At 36.9% G+C, this 13,474-nt stretch overlaps 2 protein-coding genes across 2 annotated transcripts in view; one reads left to right on the top strand and one right to left on the bottom strand.

Moving 5' to 3' along the window:
• LRRC49 (leucine rich repeat containing 49) overlaps positions 1-13,474 on the bottom strand; it is a gene marked incomplete at its 3' end in the record, with an annotated part of 168,338 nt that overhangs the window by 121,401 nt on the left and 33,463 nt on the right. Inside the window, exons 3-4 of the mRNA XM_011940552.1 lie at positions 6,326-6,382; positions 4,038-4,125 (exon numbers count right to left, since the gene is read on the bottom strand). Coding sequence (XP_011795942.1) covers positions 4,038-4,125; positions 6,326-6,382 — 145 coding nt within the window. The remainder of the gene's footprint in view (positions 1-4,037; positions 4,126-6,325; positions 6,383-13,474) is intronic.
• THAP10 (THAP domain containing 10) overlaps positions 7,207-13,474 on the top strand; it is a 12,064-nt gene continuing 5,796 nt past the window's right edge. The window contains exon 1 of the mRNA XM_011940299.1: positions 7,207-8,122. Within this exon, the coding sequence (XP_011795689.1) occupies positions 7,694-8,122 (429 nt within the window). The 5' untranslated portion in view covers positions 7,207-7,693. The remainder of the gene's footprint in view (positions 8,123-13,474) is intronic.

Consider the following 13,474-nt stretch of genomic DNA (forward strand, 5'->3'; position numbering starts at 1 on the left):
AACGATGAGAAGTTCCAGAAATGAGGTAAGATTTGAGTAATGGGTCAAATGTGACAGTTTGAATGCCGGAGGAAATCTACCATATTTTCCTCTATAAAAAGAAAATATTCTGAGCAGCAACTGATGTTGAAATGCTTGAAGGCAGCAGTAAGTATAATACTAAAATAGAACCTGAGGTTACCACAGAATTCTGCTGTTGAAACTAACAAAAAGATCAAAACCGAATCTAGAAAGCTAACCTACTTTTTGGGAGGTCACCAGACAATATAATGACAACTTAAAATCAAGTTCTATATAAATCATATTAAAAAGCTATAAGGCAATGGCATTTGCTAGCTTCCTCAGGTCTGCAAGGCATAAACTGAAGTATCTCACCCCTAGTTTCTTGAACAAAATAATCAGTGCTCACATCCCACTTTTTTGAATATTGTGAAATATCAAGATAATAATGATGTTCTAGAGCATAAGCATTCAGAATTGACATCATATTCACCAACGAACTGATTTTCTGGCATGACCACATGCTAGGAGGATACCTAAAAGCAACCACAAGTCAGTAAATTGATTTGGATATCAAGTCAAGATGGTTAAAAAAACAAAAACAAAACAAACAAAAACCAGTCTAAAGACTGACTGCAGTCTAAGAATTAACTAATTAAAGATTAATTGGTCAACTAAAGATAAAAGATTGAAAAACTCCAAGCAGCAGACAACCTCAATTTCTCTTGTTAGCATTAGTTAGGTTTTGTGAATTATTTTGTTAAGGCTTCAGGGCAATCCTCAATTTTTAAGAGGCAAATTTAAACTTTACAAGACTTGAAATACAGAGGCAATAATCAAAGATTAAATTTAATTTACACTCAGTGAATAAAGGAATTTTATCCTTAAACTTTCTAGCTCTTTTTATATACAAAGTCATAATCAACATCAGCATAATGAACTTACTATCAATGTGATATACTGCTTACAATAAATAGAAAGCCATAAGAATGATTAGGGTAAAAGGCCTTAAATCTACCACACAACAAGATCTTCTAAATAACTGGGAACCAGAGAGATCCCCAGTTAAAATATCCACATATATATATGGGTATATAAACACCCACATAAAAACTACATTACTATGCAGCAAAATTTTCATTGTAACAGTTTGTTACTGTTTATTTCATTTCTCTTCCTTTTTGAGACAGGGTCTTGCTCTGTCACCCAGGCTGGAATGCAGCATGGCATGATTACTGCTCCCTGCAGCCTCAAACTCCCGGTCTCAAGTGATCCTCCTACGTCAGCCTCTCGAATAGCTGGGACTACAGGCATGTGCCACCACACCCAGCTAATTTAAGTATTTTTTTACAGATGGGGTTTCATCTTATTGACCATGTTCAAGATGGGGTCTTGAACTCCTGGGCTCAAGCAATCCACCCACCATGGCCTCCCAAAGTGCTGGGATTACAGGTGTGAGCCATAGCAACTGGCCTGTTATTATCTATTTCTTATATTACTATTTAACTTACCAGATATGTAGCCCTTGTCTTCCCAATTAAATTTACAAGCTCCTTGGGTGATGAACCTCATTTTACATTCTTTATATTCTTGGTAAAGTCTAAATTCAGTAGGCAATCAATAGACAAATTAATTGTTTTTCCAGTTTACTAAGACTTAATTGAAAATCTATTTTGTGTGTGTTATTTCTGTTTAAAAAAATCTCAATATAAATAGCATCTCAAAGTGTTAAGAAGTATAATGGTCTAAATTTGGTAAGAATGTTCACTGCACTGTATGCTAGATACACAGATGGCTGGATGGCTGGTTGGATATATGAATATATAGATGAGGAGATGGATGCATGGATGGATAAATGAACAGATGGGTGGATGGACAGATAGGTGGATGGATGGATGGCATAGTACATATTGCCATATATGTGCGTCCATTCGGCCCTGTCTTTGAGATTGTTTTGGTAACAAAAATCTTAACTCTAGATTTTCCAGTGATTTATCATTATCTTAAGAGCAAAGTATTGCCTCTTCCCTTCTACACACATATTTTAAAATTCCTAATTAAGGGATTTAATCAATAAGGTCAGGTTAACTGAAATTTTATTATATAGTAGTTCCTGCAATATATGGCGCTTATAGAATCTCAAAGACACAGGGGTTAACTCGTAGTATTCTAAGAAGCCTAAAAGAAATCACATATCAAGTTTTAAACTCACTAACTTAAATAAAATATCAAGTGTCTTTACTTTTGACTGAGAGTATCACTGGTTAATTTGTGTGGACAGGCTATCATATGTTTGATTAATTTTGAAAAATAAGAAATGACTGAAATTAATTATAATGTTTGGGTATCAAGATAGTTTATTAGACAGACATCCCTAAGCTTTTCCTGATGAAGTGCTACTTATAATTTTTCCAAAATTTTATGCCCGTGGAAGTAAAATTTGAGTACAAAAGTCAAGAAAAGAATTAAGTTGTCTGGCCTTCTTTGCACGAAACTGCCTGGAACTATTGAGGGAGCACATTGAAAGCAACCAGGTACACATTTAAGACATTTCAAATGAGTATCCTGTCACAGAACCTAATTTTGAATAAATTTTTTAAATGAAAAACCAATTAGGTTTTTTTTTCCCTAAAGAGTTAATTCATACTAAATGGGTCATTACTTATGTATAAAACTTTATTCATCTCTCAAGTTCACAAAATTCAATACATCCATACTATTTCCTCATTAGCAAATATCTAGTAACACTTTACCACTTAAATAAATTTGCCTGGCCAGCTGTCCTCAAATCTGTTTACTAACTCCCTACTTTAACTCAAGAAAAGCTTAGTGAAAGTACTTAATTTTGATTCGTGATTTCGGGAAAACTTTTAAGATATTGTTACTAAAAATGTTAAGGAAATTCACAATGCAAGCATAAAAACCCTTGTTGAGGCTTCACATCTGTAATTCTGTACCTAAAAGAGTGACTGGCATATAATACTTGCTTTATAAATATGTACTGAACTGAATCAAAGAAAGCAAAAACAAATGCTTCCTGAACTGTGGAATTGCAGTTAGGCTGATGTCATGTCCAGCAATTGGTCAAGACAAGAGTATAGAATGTAGGAAAGAGAAAAGATATGTCAGATTAGATGGGTCCAAGAAGTCAGCCCAGAAATAAAAAGAGAGAGAAAATTACCCAATATTTAAAATCACCATATGTTCCCACAGTAATAACATGAACAACCTAGAAAGGCCTATATTGATCAGCCCTCTCATATAAACTCCTAAGAGGTAAAGGCAGTTTTGTATATGTGGATTCAGAAGTGTTTAACATGAGCACATTACACAAAGCTAATGGCTGTCAGCAACAAACCAAGATTCAAATGTGAAGGAAATTTTTCCTTGATTTGAAAAATATATTTCAGAAATATAACCAGATCATATGAGGGACTATTTGTCAAAGGATGACCCACAAACCATATACCTCAGAATCACTTGTGACATTATTAAAATGCACATTTCCAAATCCCACTCAAGACCTACAAAATCAGAATGGGGAAGATGGCGGGGGAGCACTAAGAATGTGCATTTGTAACAAGATCCCAAGTGATAGACACTAAAGTTTAAAGCCTTTAATATAAAATCTATTATTATATGTGATAGTAACAGGGAAAGATTGTTTCTTCTCTACTGCTGACTTTCCATTCTTTCCTTATTTCCTTAATATTTGTGTTACCATACGCTTACTCCCTCTAATTAGCGACTTCCAAATACTGTTCTAATACAGTATCTGAAACATTCTTTTTCCATTCTCTAGTGTATAGCCCACCCTTAAAGGAAAATAATAACAGCTTTTTCCTATATTGGAAATAATCTACTATGCTACATATATACAACCAATGATTTTTTTAAAAATACCAAACCAATTTGGTCCCAGTGAACCATTTCATTTTAAATTCAAGTTTATTTGGATCTAGTAATTCAACATTATTAAACAGTTAATATTATTCAAAGATGATGAAACACATCTGATCTCTACTCACTGACAATACCTTGCCTACTTGAGTAGTTTCTTTCAAGGTCATGTTGTAAAAGTCTACCGGGGAATGACGATGTGTCTTTATTTAGCTTGAATTCAACCTGAAAAACATTATTAAAGAAAAAAATATTTGGAGGCAAATTTAACACTAAGCAATGAAGATAATTAAAAAAATATAATAACTGACACACATGGTACAATGTGGATGAACCTTGAAAACATCATGCTAAGTGAAAGAAAACTGACACAAAATACCACATAGGCAAATCCATAGAGATGCAAAGCATATCTGTGGCTTCCAGGCATTTAAGGGAAGCAGGGAATGAAAAGTAACTGCTTAATGGCTATAGGGATTCCACTTAGAATGATGAAAAAATTCTGGAACTAGATAGAGGTGATGACTGCACCTCTATCATTGTATTTTACCACGCACAAAATCAGGGTCAATTTTATGAGGTCAGATAAAAGATACTCCAAGCTGAGACACTTCCAATCCCTCCATGCTCTCACCACAAATACAATGATTAAAAGAACCATTTGCTACCAAAAAAAGCACAGAATATAAATAAAATGCTGTTGAAAAACATCACTGTTTTGATCATTATAATCCCTTTAAATGTCCTATTATAACATAATACAATTGTATATTTAAGTCTTCTAAGAAGGGTTTTCACTTGATCTAAAACTGATCTAAAATAATTATCTGGTAGGAGGAATGAGAAAAACAAAACCAAAACAACTTCTTATGATTAGCCACAAAAAAACCCAAATATGTACCTTGAATAAATTAAGATGCTTCTAATGTATCCATACTATAAACATTATGTTGGCATTTGCATTATATCCTTAGGAATTATAAGACCTGAAGGTATTTTCTCTGAATAGATGTCCACACAAGAGAAAGTGAATGGTTTGGAAAAAATGTTTGGATGAGGCACACAGTCCCTAGAAACATTATAATGGTGGGAAAGGACTTGTCCAGAGAAATCAATTAGGAAAGCTCTGGAGGGAATCCATTATGCTCAATTACAATAAAGAATATTTTTCAATTAATCTAACTGATGTTTATTTGAGATGATCAAATGATCTATTTTCCGAGTGTTCACTATTTTCATATTCATATATAATGTCATCAACAGCTGCCTCCTTGACTAACGATATCCTTCCATTTACCTTCCTCATGCCTTTTTTTACCCTTCTTCGTGCTGTTATGTGTGAACTCTGCCCTTCACTTTAGAGTTCTTCCAGTGACGCCTATTTAATAACTTTTTAGGAAACACCTGAATTGTGATGGTTAGAGGTTTCCAACATGGTCAAAGGAGGAAAAATCATGCTGTGTCTTGAGACATAGTGTGTAGAAAGTAGGTGAGTATAAATGTTGAGGTGAGACAGAAGGGAAAGAGAAACATATTTATCTCAAAATCTCAAAAATTAAATCAAAAGCCAGAAATTCTAGAAATGCTAGAGACATTATGGGCAAATAGTCTGGGGGAAAAAATCTCATATTCATATTGTAACTTCTAAATAACATTAAGTCTAACATGTGTCCACTGCTAACCTATTTTTTTCTTCCCTGATTTTAAATGGGATTTGTGGATATGCCCTCCCAATTACCATTTTATCTAAGGTGTCATCAGTAGTAAGACATACCATTATTTTGCCCTCTACTAAGAAAGAAAAAAAACCTCACCAATTAAACTATGACATGCCATCAATTTTAAGAAGGCTCCTGATTTCAGAAATGTGTAAGTATCACTGGGTGCGGTGGCTGTTGCCTGTAATCCCAGCACTTTGCGAGGCCAAGGCAGGTGGATTGCTTCAGCTCAGGAGCTCGAGAACAGCCTGGGCAACATGGTGAAACTTGTCTCTACAAAAAATACAAAAATATTAGCCAGGCTTGGTGGCATGCACCTGTGGTCCCAGCTACTCAGGAGGCTGAGGTAGGAGGATCTCTTGAGCCTGGGAGGCAGAGGTTGCAGTGAACCAAAATTGTGCCCCAGTGCCCCAGCCTGGGTGACAGAGCTAGACCCTGTCTCAAGAAAAAAAAAAAGTGTAAATGTCAAAAAACACACACACACACAAAAAAAACCTTACCTTTTGTAATCAATAAAATAACACTAAGTTTTTTAAAGAGGGTTATTTTGGCTTTATGAAGGCAGAAAGTAAGAACTAGCTTTAAACTGGAAATCAAAGTAAATCTACTTAAATTTTTCAGTTTAGAATCTACTCTTAAATCATACAGCTATTTGTGTATAAAATAAAACAATCTTCTATTTAAAGGCCAACCTTCTTAAATCTTACTTTGCTTTTTTCAGGAAGCGATGATGTTTGAATAACCAGATGAAGTCCACAGTTCACCTGAAATGTAAAAATTAAACCATAAAATTTGCTCTTCATACACAGACACATATTTCCAAAAAAAAAAAAAGGTACACATAAAAATATAACAAAAAATTAGAACAGAATGCGCGATTTCTGTTTCTGGTAAATGATCTTGTTCTGAGGATTTGCTGAAAACAATAAAATCACATCTAAGAATTAAAAGATTTCATTGATTTATTTTCCAAAATGTCGGCAGCAATTTAACCCTCTAGTTAGTACTCAGGCTTTCGACATTTGCCATTCAGGTCTAAATAAATACCTCAATGGGACAGGTGAAGGAGGTGGGAGTCCCTAATGATAAATTCTCTTCACAGTCAAAAGGAAAAGAAAAGAAAAAGGAATTGACTGGCCAAAGGAATTTAAATAAACCCGAACCTTTCACAGCTGACCAGCTCCACCTTCTGGGGAGCCCAGATGCTGGACAAGACTTTGAGTACCCATCATACAATATTAAATTGTGCCTTGGTCCAGCCCACGAACCTCAAACCCCGGTCAGACAATAGCTTGAGCAGACCCAGCGGCCCCGGTCCCAATAATACAGCCCATCTCCTAGGACAAAGACGCCAGTCAGAAAGAGTACCAACGGGAAGAAAGAGAAAGTAGAAGGCCCAGCTTACATTGTTCGCAGCCCGGCCAGAAACAGAGCGATATTTCCCGGGAATCATGATAGGAGACAGTCCAGGATCTCTGTTAGATCTGCCTTCGAGGTGACGCTACAGCAGAGATTCAGAGAGACCCGAAAGAGGTCATCTCCCAGGCAACCGGCTCAGGGTTACCATGGAAACGGCCATTTCCGGTCTGGACCTCTCCCGAATCCATAGGGCCACACAGTTGTTGTAGCTTCTGGTTGTATTCGTGAGCGCCCAGTGCGTCACCACTTCCTCGTTCTATTTTCCCGGCCTCATAAAAACAGAGCGGGAGTATTGGGAGGAGGATAAGCTTGGGAAGAGCCTGGCCACATTGGTGGCTATGACAACCAGCACTTCCGGTCCGTTCCTCTTTACGGCCCACCTCAGCGCTGCCCGCGCGAAATTTGTATCCCTCTGCTTGTGTCCACCTGGTCCTGGAGAGCAGTGCAGGGAGGAGGAGGAGGAAGATATCGAAGAGCCCTCCCATTGGGGGCCCCAGATCGCCACTTCCGGTGGCCAGAGGTAGGGAAGGAAAGGATCCCGACCCAGAGGGGACAGGTGAGGAGGAAAGGACGTGCCTCGCCGAGGCAGCTGCGAGGAGTGTGCCCAAGGGCAAAGGTCCAGGGAGCCCGGCTCCCGCGCACCGAAGACGGCAGCCATGCCGGCCCGTTGTGTGGCCGCCCACTGCGGCAACACCACCAAGTCTGGGAAGTCGCTGTTCCGCTTCCCCAAAGACCGGGCCGTTCGGCTGCTCTGGGACCGCTTCGTGCGGGGCTGCCGCGCCGACTGGTACGGAGGCAATGACCGCTCGGTCATCTGCTCTGACCACTTTGCCCCAGCCTGTTTTGACGTCTCTTCGGTTATCCAGAAGAACCTGCGCTTCTCCCAGCGCCTGAGGCTAGTGGCAGGCGCCGTGCCCACCCTGCACCGAGTGCCCGCCCCAGCACCTAAGGGGGAAGTGGAGAGAGACCAAGCAGGGCGCCCGGACACGGGAGGAGAGCTCCAGGCAGCCAGGCATTCTGAGACTGTCCCAGATCTAGTCTCCTGTACACGTCCACGAGCTGGGAAGCAGGCTGCGACTTCACAGGTAAAGAGAGACCACCGAGGGTTGTGGAAGGACCCCTGGACTCTGACTGGGCTCCTCCACTTAGTGTCACCTTGGGAAAAGCACCTCATCTCGAAAGTTCCCGTTTTCTAATCTGCACATTTAGGAGTGTACTTTAGAGGTGATCTCCGAGGTCCCATTTAGCACTAACACTCTGGAATTAAGTAACCCAGTTAATTCCTTCTAACTGCTCCTCCCCAAAACACACACACACACACACACACACACACACACACAATCTTGTCCTGCAGAGTATTGAGTTGCTTTCACTCCCCGCTCCAGGATTTTTAAATAGAAAGGATTTAATTTGAGCAAATCTCCAGGATTGGGGTGCTTCAAACTGTGTTTGCACAACATTACATAAGCTTGAGGAAAGTCCCTTATTTGTGTCACAGATGATGGGGCGAAGGAGATGTGGAGCTACAGATGAAGATGGAGCTTACTAATAAATCCCTTCCCACCCCTAAACTTCCTTTTGACTGGTACTTGCTCTAGCTGCCTTTAAATTCAGTATCCCTGGTGAGCTGAATTTCCCCATCTTACTCTCTTCTGCCTACTTTTCTGTTCCTTCTAAACATTGTTTGCACTTATTTTGCATCTGGTTACTACTACCTTCTCCCCACTTACCATTTTAAAGAAAACTTTCCAGCCTTCCTTGTGATAAACTTCAGCCTTACCACCATGACATAGATTAAATTATAGCAAGAGGTTAGTAATTTCCTTAGGAGTTTGTAATCCTTACTTAGGTCCAGTTGCCAGACCAACACTCTTTCTGCAGTACTAACCTGCTTCCTACATTGGGGTGGGTGTTTAAGACCCTTTAATGGCATCCTGCAATTATTAAGATAAAGAACAAAATTATTAACCCAATTTACATGGCCCTGCATGCTTTTTCCCCCTGCATACCACACTAGCCCTATCCAAGGCCACTGTCCCTGTTGCTCACCGTGTACCATCATGCTGACCTTTCAGTTCTTGGACATACTATATTACTTCCTACCAACAAGACTTTGCTCAGTTGTTCCATGTATTATAATATCCTGGAACTATGCCCCTCCCACTCCCATCATTACCGATTAAGTCTTTTTCCCTTAAAAATCAGCTAAACATCTTTCCCCTTGATCACTTAGTTATGTACTCTCATTCTTCATGTACTCCGTGTGATTCAATAGTATAGATACTTCAGTAGCATTTACCATAATTGCCATAAAATAATTGTGTAGTTTACTTAATTTTTGTTTCTCACATTAGAATGTAAGCTCCATGAGAGCTAGGCTCATGTCTGATTTCTTTGCCATTGTATTGCAGTGCCTAAAACAATATTTTACAAATTTAAGTAGTTCAATAAAAATTTATGGAATGATTACATGATTATAAAAACAATTTTTTTGCATTAGAATTGAATTTTCAATTATCTGCCAGTTTCCCTCCTCACCAAGCTGTATATCTGTCAGGATAGCTGTCCTTTCCTTGAACCATCTGCCTACCATCACCACCTATGCAAACTTTGCCCAAACATGTATATCCATGTACATATATATGTGTGTAGCAAGAGAGATAAATACTAAACATGTGCCACACACATCCCCCTACACCATTTTTCTTCTTCATAATTATACAACCTAACCAAAAACTGGGGGAAGAAAAGTCAAGCTAGTCAAACAACCAAAGTCTTTATAACCCATAAAAACTAACCATTGGGAAACAGATCCAGCATACATAATAAATCTGGTTTCCATTTAGTAAGTGTAACCAGCCGACATTTATAACAATCCATAGTACATTAATCTACTTGCTGAATTACGAGAAAAATATGTGTGAGTTCTAAAATAGTCACTTTAAAAGTATATAAGGTTAAAAAAAAAAGATTTTGAGTTAATAGCAATAAATGTTCAGCCTGGTCTGGATAGAGAACCCTAATCACATTGCTAAAAAATTGGCTTGTCTATCTGACTTCTTCCCCCACCCAATGTTTTTCTTCCTAATCCCAGGACTAGCTGTCTACAAATCATATTTCCAGTCATTCTACAACATTTATTGAAGAGCTATTGTAGTCACTGTTCTGGGTGCTTGGTGCTATATATAGATAAGTACAAATGTGAATGTTAAATATCCTTAGGGGGCTTCAGAAAAGATAAGACACCACTTCCAAGGAAAGAAAGGGGCTTGATTATTGTTTTCCCTTAACTATTAATTGTGCATTCTTTTTTTAAAAACGCAACTGAATTTTTTAAATTGTTTACTTGAACTGTAGCAAATACACAGAAAAGTGAACAAATCTTAAGTGGACAAGTCATTAAATTATCATAAACTGAACATGTATAACCACAACCCAGGTCAGAGAAACAGAACATTGCTAGCACCCCAGGAGTCACTATATCACCCCATATCCAGCCCCTCCCCTCTCCTCAAAGGTAACCAAGTTTGCTTTTTTTTTTTTGGATTTCATATAAATCAAATCATACTGTAGCCATTTTCTGTGTCTGGCTTCTTTTGTTCAACATGATATATTTGAGATTCATCCATATTGTTGCATATAACAGTAGTTCATTTTCATTGTTATGTAGTATTCCATTGTATGAATATACCAAAATTTGTCTGTCTATTGTTGAACATTTGGGTTGTTACCCATTGGGGATATCATAAGTAATACTACTATAACTGTCTTGTACATGTCTTTTGGTCCACATGTGCACACATTATGACCTAGAATTGCTGGGTCATAGTATTAAACTTCAGTAGATAATACCAAATCGTTTTCTAAAATACTTGTACAAATTTACACTTCTACCAGAAGTATGATAGTTTCCATTGTTCCACATTCTTGCCCATACGTGGGATTTCTAGTCTTTCACATCTGAGTCCATTTGCAGAGTGGGTAGTAGTGTTTTTGTTTTTCATCCCCTGATTACTGATGAAATTACTAAGGAAATACCTTTTCAAATATTAATTGGATATGTGGGTAGCCTTCAGTGACATGCCCTTTTAAATCTAGCCCGTGTTTCTGTTGGATCGTCTGGCTTTTCTTGTTGATTTAGAATTTTTAATAGATTCTACCTCGAAGTCCTTTTTCAGTTAAATGTTTTTATCATCACCCACTGTGGGTTGCCTCTTGGTTCTTAATAATATCTTTTGATGTACTGACGTTCTTAATTCTGATGTAGTCCAAATTACCAATAATTTTCTTTATGCTTAATACTTAAAACATTCTACTATGCTGCTCATAATAAACTTTGTTGTTTTTACTTTTTATATTTAGATCTAATTCAGAATTGATTTTTGTGTTTGGTGTGAGATAGGATTTAAGTTTCATTTTTCCCAACATTGATACCCATTTGACTCAGCATCTTTTATTAAAACTACTAGCATTTCTTCTTGGCCTTGCAATGTCAACTTTGTCATAAATCAAGTGCCCTTTATATGCATAGGTCTGTTTCCACATACTTTATTCTCTTTCACTTATCTGTTTGCCTGTCTTAGCAAAAATATCACAGTGTCTTATGTAGCTTTATTAAGAATTAATATCCAGTTGATTAATACCTCTTGTTCATGTTTGTGGATATTTTGACTATGTTGGGCTCTTTAGATTTCTAGATACATTTCAGAATTGGTTTGTCAATTTTCACTAATTACGTACTAGGATTTTGATTATGACTCCATGGAATTCATAAATGAATGTGGGAATAAATGGCATATTGACAATATTGATTCTTCTAATCCATGAACATATATCTCCATTTATTTGGGTTTTTAAATTTCTCTTAAAAGTTACTCATGGTATTTGATGTAGAGGTCTTATATATCTTTCATTAGATTTATTCACAGCTATTTGATTTTGCTACTATAAGTGGTATTTTAAATTTTATAATCTATAAGTGTATATTGATAAATTAATTTTTGTTGAACTTGTATCCAAAAATCTTGTTAAACTCACTTATTAATTTCAATAGTTTATAAATTCTCTTGAATTTTATACATGTACAAAAATATCATCTGAAAAAAGTGTTTGATGTTCGTGTTTTTATTTCATATTCTTCCTGTTGCACTGGCTTGAACCTCCAGTACAGTGTGGGGAACAGAAGAGGTGAGGGGAATCCTTTTCTCATTCCTAATTTCAGAGGGAAAACCTTTAATATTTCCCCATTTGATATGATTTTTACTATACTTTTTTATAACTCTCTTTGTAATAAAAAGAAATGTTCCCCTTTATTCCTAATTTAAATTATAAATAATGGTGAATTTTATCAAATGGTTGTTTGGAATCTATTAAGGATAACATTTTTATTATGTTAATATAGTAAATTATAGTAAATTATATTCCTTGATTTTAAAGTATAGAATCAAACTTGCATGGCTAAAATAAACTCAATTTGGTCAAAGTGCTTTATTCCTTTCCCATATTGCTTAATAAAATATTGGCTAAAATAAAATATTTAGGATTTTTGTATCTGTGTGCATGAGTGAAACTGGTCTACAGTTTTTTTCTTTCTTGGAATGCCTTTCTCAGGTTTGGTATGAAGATTATGCCAACAGATTTGGAATTGTTCTCTCTTTTTTCATTCTCTGAAGTGTTTATATAAAATGCCATTATATATGCATTAATAAATTAGGTAGAACTCATTGATAAGACAGGAGAAAACTCCTTTGGAAAGGTTTTTTATGATGGATTCAATTCCTTTGTTATAATGTTATTCAGAGTTCTATTGTTTATCCATATAGATAAATAGTATTTTGTTTATCCATTTTGATAAATTGTGTTTTTTAATTTGTCTGTTCCATCTAAATTTTTAAATGTATTGAACAAAACCTTCATGATAATCTTGTATTTGAAAAAATTCTGTTTGAGCCGAGGTAATTTTTGCTTTTTCGTTTTTTCTTGATCAGCTTCACCTGATGGTTTATTGATTTTTTTTTTTTTTTTTTTTTTAGACGGAGGCTCACTCTGTCACACAGATTAGAGTGCAGTGGCTCAATCTCGGCTCACTACAACCTCTGCCACCCGGGTTCAAGTATTTCTCCTGTCTCAGCCTCCCGAGTAGCTGGGATTACAGGTGCCTGCCACCATTTCCGGCTAATTTTTGTATTTTTAGTAGAGATGGGGTTTCACCATTTTGGCCAGGCTGGTCTCAAACTACTGACCTCCAGTGATCCACCTGCCTCAGCCTCCCAAAGTGCTGGGATTACAGGCGTGAGCCACCTCACCCCACCAGTTTATCGATTTTTGTTAGTTTTTTCAAAGAACAAACTTTGCCTTGTTGATCTTCTTTCTAGAATTTTTTTTCATTTATTTCGCTTATTCATTATTCCCTTCCTCTACATTTTAAAATTTTGTCC

Source organism: Colobus angolensis, unplaced genomic scaffold (genome assembly GCF_000951035.1).
Source record: "Colobus angolensis palliatus isolate OR3802 unplaced genomic scaffold, Cang.pa_1.0 Scaffold19, whole genome shotgun sequence".
Lineage (NCBI taxonomy): Eukaryota > Metazoa > Chordata > Mammalia > Primates > Cercopithecidae > Colobus > Colobus angolensis.